This window comes from Nanorana parkeri, unplaced genomic scaffold, assembly GCF_000935625.1.
Source record: "Nanorana parkeri isolate BGI_ZX_2015 unplaced genomic scaffold, ASM93562v1 scaffold3174, whole genome shotgun sequence".
Taxonomy (NCBI): domain Eukaryota; kingdom Metazoa; phylum Chordata; class Amphibia; order Anura; family Dicroglossidae; genus Nanorana; species Nanorana parkeri.
The window spans coordinates 1,387-7,695 of record NW_017309442.1 but is presented as its reverse complement, the minus strand read 5'-3'; the positions used below and the strand labels follow the sequence as shown (position 1 = coordinate 7,695).

Below are 6,309 nucleotides of genomic sequence, written 5' to 3'. Positions count from 1 at the left end.
TATATATATTGGACGGCCATTGAGGGGACCCAACAGTTGAATGTTTCGACAGTCGGCCAATTTTTGTACAGATGAAAAATCAGGCCTGGCAACTAGACACGGTCTCCGATAACTCAGATTTATCCATGACAACCTTTCCAACTTTATTTTGACAAAAAACATTTTTTTTTTATTAGGGTCATAGTTGCTAAAAATACAAAGTAAAGGAGCCAAGCGACGGAAATCAATGAAGGCTGCAGTTCCTCTACTGTCCACTAGGTGGCAACCCACTTCTGCTGAGTGAAATGCACAGACAGGAAGGGACGTCATAAATGAAAAAGGATGTGATGTAAGGCACAGACAGGAAGTTCTGGGTTAAAGGTGAGTTCTAAGGAAGCTGAGAGGAGACATTGCTGGAACTGGCATCAGAAGAGGTTATAAGACATTCATTTACAGGTGAAACTCGAATAATTAGAATATCGTGCAAAAGTAATTGCAGTAAGTGCTGCAAAAGGGGCCCAAACCAAGTACTGAGTACATATGCATGCTTGTACTTTTCAGAGGTCCGATATTGTTCTATGTACAATCCTTGTTTTATTGATTGCATGTAATAATCTACTTTTTTGAGGTTGTGGATTTGGGGTTCTTGGGGTTTTCATGAGCTGTAAGCCATAATCATCACAATGATGACAAATCACGGCTTGAATTATCTTGCTTTGCATGTAATGAGTCTATCTCATATATTAGTTTCACCTTTTAAGTTGCATTAGTGAAATAAATGAACTTTGCACGATATTCTAATTATTCGAGTTTCACCTGTATATGTACACCCAGTAACACCCTAAAATCTATAAGGATCACAACATGACCCGGCAACGACGGAGACAACCCTGTGTAGAGGTTATTCATCCCGCTACAGCGCAGATAATTCTCATGTTATTATCCGTCTACAGAGAGGCGTGTCCTGTATGGATCACATGACCACCTCAGAGAGGATGGATCAGGACCAAAGTCAAATAACTGAGCGGATATTGGCCCTCACCTGTGAGATCATCTACCTGCTGACTGGAGAGGTGAGGAGGATTCTGGGAGGTCACATGACATCACTCCTATCTCTATTCATAAAACACAGACCTGACCGGAGAGGTGAGGAGGATTCTGGGAGGTCACATGACATCACTCTGATCTCTAGTAATAAAACACAGACCTGACCGGAGAGGTGAGGAGGATTCTGGGAGGTCACATGACATCACTCTGATCTCTAGTAATAAAACACAGACCTGACCGGAGAGGTGAGGAGGATTCTGGGAGGTCACATGACATCACTCTGATCTCTAGTAATAAAACACAGACCTGACCGGAGAGGTGAGGAGGATTCTGGGAGGTCACATGACACCACTCTTATCTCTATTCAAAGAATCCAGTATGGTAAGGAGGGTTCCGGGAATCAGTGAATTCAACACCATTAATGTCTCTTTATGAAGGTTTATGACGTGCTCAAGAAGACATCTGGAGAGCGATTGATACCCAGCAGTCAACTTCTTCAATCCCCTCCAATTACTCCTGCGAGAGACACGTTCAAGAAGATTCTAGAAGTCACCCAGAAGATGATTGAGCTGCTGTCGGGAGAGGTGAGTGGTGCCGGGAATTCTGGGACATGATCCAGGAACAGACAAGGGATGTGTCTGGGTGGTGACTGTATCATTGTGTGTGTCAGGTTCCTATAAGGTGTCAGGATGTCTCTGTCTATTTCTCCATGGAGGAGTGGGAGTATCTAGAAGGACACCGGGATCTCTACAAGGACGTGGTGATGGAGAACCGGCCGCCCCTCACATCACCGGGTAAGAGGAGAGAGCAGTACGGAGGGTCCACCTAGATCCCCCATCATCTGATACACACATAGAAACAATGTATTCAGTCAGTGTGTGTGTTTCCTACAGATGGATCCAGTAAGAGGAACCCACCAGAGAGATGTCCCCGTCCTCTGTATTCCCGGGATTCCACACAGGAACATCAGGAGATCCCTCAGGCCCGTCCTCTCTATTCCCGGGATTCCACACAGGAAGGTCACACCGTCCCCCACAAGGATCAGGTAGGAGGAACTGACTTCTGAACTCTCTCTAAAACTCTATTATTCTGTTATATGATCTCACAAGGTGTTATTTTTTGTCATTTTCTGAGCTCAGGAGCAAAAAGCGATCCATGTAAAAGTTGAGGTTAAGAAGGAACACCAGGAGGCGGAGTACATGAAGGGTGACCAGCAGTCTACAGAAGAAGTTCAGATGATGACGGCAGCTAAAGAAGAGGAACCTTCTCTAGATATCGGCACAGGTAACCAATAAGTGTGGGGAGGGTCATTGGTATTTTAAAGTATGCAGCCATGATCTACCTGCATTTCTTAGGAGGACATCACTGCGTCTCTCATACAGTATTGTGCAGGAGGCACAGGAGGTTACTGGAGGTACAGGAGTGCAGAGGTCACTGGAGGTACAGGAGTGCAGAGGTCTCTGGAGGCACAGGAGGGCACTGAAGGCAAAAGGAGGGCAGAGGTCTCTGGAGGTACAGGAGGGCACTGGAGGCAAAAGGAGGGCAGAGGTCTCTGGAGGCACAGGAGGGCACTGAAGGAAAAAGGAGGGCAGAGGTCTCTGGAGGCACAGGGGGGCACTGAAGGAAAAAGGAGGGTAGAGGTCTCTGGAGGCACAGGAGGGCACTGAAGGCAAAAGGAGGGTAGAGGTCTCTGGAGGCACATGAGTGCTGAGGACACTGGAGTCATAGGAGTGTGGGAGTCACTGGAGGGGCAGAAGTGCAGGGGTCACATGAGACATAGGAGTCACTGGAGTGCAAAGGTCACTATAGTACACAGGGGTCACAGTCACTGGAAGCATGGGAGACTTTGGAGGCACAGTGTGGGTGGGTGTTGGGGGGGATTGTCCTTTAAGATGGTGCCAGAGCGCTCATTGGCTGTGGTAGCGAAGAGAAGATCCGGCTCTCATTGGTAAAAACATTGTATCCCCAGGGGAACGAGACATTCCGGAATCTTCCTGGAGACGTGACCCTGATTACAATTCTGTGGCAGACATCACTGCTGAATGTTCTCCAGGAGCCAACCCCGTCACTGACAATATACATGGAGGACTAGGCCGTCCCGATCGGCCATCCAGTCCTAATCAGTCAGAAACCATCACCCCAAATATCCAGCCAAAATCCCACAACATGGATTCTTCAGCGCCATCCAATTCTGAAGAATCTTCAGCTGGTCCACAAAGCGATTACAGATTTCCGTGTTCTAAATGCGATAAAAGTTTCGGAAGGAGGACCCACCTACTGAGGCATCTGCGTCATCACACAGGAGTGCGACCATTTTCGTGCTTGGACTGCGGGAAGTGTTTTCAAGAGAGAGCAATTCTTCTTGCACACCAGAAGACCCACACAAAAGACAAGCCGTACACTTGCACAGAGTGTGGGAAAAGTTTTAAGCGGAAGGATACCCTAGTTGTGCACCGGAAAACCCACACAGGTCAAGTGCCGTACACATGCATGGTGTGCGGGAAGTGTTATACCCGGAAGGACAGTCTCATGGTACACCAGAGAAATCACTTGGGTGAAATGCCACATACGTGTAAAGTGTGCGGGAAGGGTTTCACGCGGAAAGGGACACTCACTGGTCACCTGCGAACCCACACAGGCGAGCGCCCGTTTTCCTGCCCAGAGTGTGGCAAAGGCTTTACACATAGATTTCGCCTTGAGCAGCACCAAAAACGGCACATGGATGAGAATTCCCTGTCATGCTCAGATTGCAGACAGTCCTTCAACACTAATGTCGAGCTGCATGTTCATCGGAGAGTTCACACGGGTGAGAGGATCTTCTCATGCTCACAATGCAATTATATATCCATAACCAAGTCACAGCTCATTGCTCACCAGAGGGTTCACACCGGTGAGAAGCCCTTCTCTTGTTCTGAATGTGGAAAATGTTTTTCCTATAAAGGAAATCTCAACACCCATTATAAATGCCACACAGGCCAAAAGCCCTTTACCTGCCCAGAGTGTGGGAAATGTTTCGGCCAGAAGGGACAGCTGCTTTCTCACCGGAGAAGCCACACAGCTGTGCACCCTTTCTCCTGTTGCGAGTGCAGGAAAACATTCAAATTTAAACTTGAACTTGCCCTGCACCAGAGGTTACACAACGGCGAGAAGATATTTCCATGCTCAGAGTGTGGGAAGTCCTTTATAAAGAAGTCACAGCTTACGCTACACCAAAGGTGTCACACCGGCGAGAAACCCTTTTCCTGCTCCCACTGCTACAGAGCCTTCTCACACAAGAAACATCTCAGTACTCATATGAAGTGCCACATGGACGAGAAGCCTTTTTGCTGCCCGAAGTGTGGGAAATGCTTCACAAAGAAAGCCAGTTTAATTCAACACGAGAGAAGGCACGCTCACTGACACTGGGAACTCGAGGCTTGACTTGTTTCATCCATAACACAGCTGTATGAAGTCTACCCCAAAACCCAACATAATCTTGACACGGAAAATGTCCACAAGGCATCCCTGCTCTTTTTTTTTTATAGTATCTTCAGTGCTCCTAGAAGGCCCTTGAACATTATTCCTCAACTTTTCTCATACTCAGAGCTATGACACCTCTTGTCTATCAAACAATATAATATAGGTGTTTCCAGTGGCATGTACCGGAAGTCCATAAGCAGAGGCCCAGTACTGTTAACACCACACAAGGCATGTCCATTGGCATCAGGACTTGAGTCTGTTTTACAAGTTGACTTGTTTTGCCCATAGAAAAGCTGTATAGTAAAGAAGAGGCACTCTGAAAACCTAATGTGACCCTAACCCAGAAAAGTGTCCACAAGGCCCCTCTGTGCTCTTCTTAATAGTTCTGTAAAGCTTCTCCTCGGAGGCTCGTGAACGTTCTTCCTTCTCTCTTCTCATGCTCTAAGCTACAACACCCATGTCCATCCTATGATACAATATAGGTGGTCCCATGCTTGGCCATGTGCCGAACTCCACAAGCAGAGGCCTGGATAAAGCATGCCTGTGGACATCAGGAACTTGAGTCGTTTTGAGGAGGCTCCTTTCTCAGCCTTGCTCATGCTCCCAGCTACAACACCCTATGCTATGATACAATATAGGTGCTACAACACCCTGTCCTAGGATACAATATAGGCGCTTCCTGGGCCATGGGCCAGAACTCCACAAGCAGAGACCCGGATAAAGCATGCCTGTGGACATCAGGAACTTGAGTCATTTTGAGGATGCTTCTTCCTCAGCCTTGCTCCAACTTCAAACCACGACACCCCTGTCAATCCTATGATACAATATAGGTGCCCCCATGGCCATGTCCCGGAACTCCACAAGCAGAGGCCTAGATAAAGCATGATTGTGGACATCAGGAACTTGAGTCATTTTGAGGAGGCTTCTTCCTCAGCCTTGCTCCAACTTCAAACCACGACACCCCTGTCAATCCTATGATACAATATAGGTGCCCCCATGGCCATGTCCCGGAACTCCACAAGCAGAGGCCTAGATAAAGCATGACTGTGGACATCAGGAACTCATTTTGAAGAACGCTTTTGAGAAGGCTTCTTCCTCAGCTTCCTCAGCTTTGCTCCAGCTTCAAACCACGACACCCCTGTCAATCCAATGATACAATATAGGTGCTACAACACCCTATCCTAGGATACGATATAGGCGCTTCCAGGGCCATGCTGGGGAATTGCCGTAACGCCACAAGCAGAAGCCCGGATAAAGCATGCCTGTGGACATCAGGAACTTGAGTTGTTTTGAGGAGGCTTCTTCCTCAGCTTTGCCCATAGTCCAAGCTACGACACCCCTGTCAATCCTATGATACAATATAGGTGCTCCCATGGCCGTGGTGGGCCATGTGCTGGGACTCCACAAGCAGAGGCCCAGATAAAGCATGCCTGTTGACATCAGGAACTTGAGTCGTTTTGAGGAGGCCTCTTGCTCATGCTCCAAGCTACAACGCCATGTCCTATGATACGATATAGGTGCTTCCATGGCCGTACTGGGGCAAGTGCCAAAACTCTGGGAGCAGAGGCCTAGCATTTTTAACACCAGACGAAACATGCCCATTGACATCGAGGCCTTGAGTCTTTGTTACAAGTTACTGGTTTTGTCCATAGCACAGCTGTATAATAAAGATGAGGCACTTTGAAAACCTAATGTGACCCTAACCCACAAAAGTGCCCGCGAGGCCTTTCTGGTCTTCCTTTACAGTTGCATAAGTCTTCCTCTTCGGTTCTTCTCATAAAGCCGCCCATTGCACTCAGGGACTTTAAGGGTTGACTTGGTCAT

General features: G+C 47.7%; 1 protein-coding gene across 1 annotated transcript; it reads left to right on the top strand.

The window, feature by feature from the left end:
• The first annotated feature begins 1,457 nt into the window (after positions 1-1,457).
• LOC108802850 (gastrula zinc finger protein XlCGF57.1-like) lies at positions 1,458-4,425 on the top strand. The gene is made up of 3 exons (XM_018574705.1): positions 1,458-1,610; positions 2,166-2,310; positions 2,996-4,425. The coding sequence occupies exons 1-3, from the start codon at positions 1,458-1,460 to the stop codon at positions 4,423-4,425; spliced, it is 1,728 nt and encodes a 575-aa protein (XP_018430207.1).
• The last annotated feature ends 1,884 nt before the right edge of the window (positions 4,426-6,309 follow it).

Excerpts from the sequence above, each read along its gene's own strand:
- LOC108802850 (XM_018574705.1), top strand. The coding sequence starts at position 1,458 with ATGAAGGTTTATGACGTGCTCAAGAAGACATCTGGAGAGCGATTGATA. Across the intron at positions 1,611-2,165 it reads TTGAGCTGCTGTCGGGAGAG|GAGCAAAAAGCGATCCATGT; the intron begins GTGAGTGGTGCC and ends TTCTGAGCTCAG. Across the intron at positions 2,311-2,995 it reads TTCTCTAGATATCGGCACAG|GGGAACGAGACATTCCGGAA; the intron begins GTAACCAATAAG and ends TTGTATCCCCAG.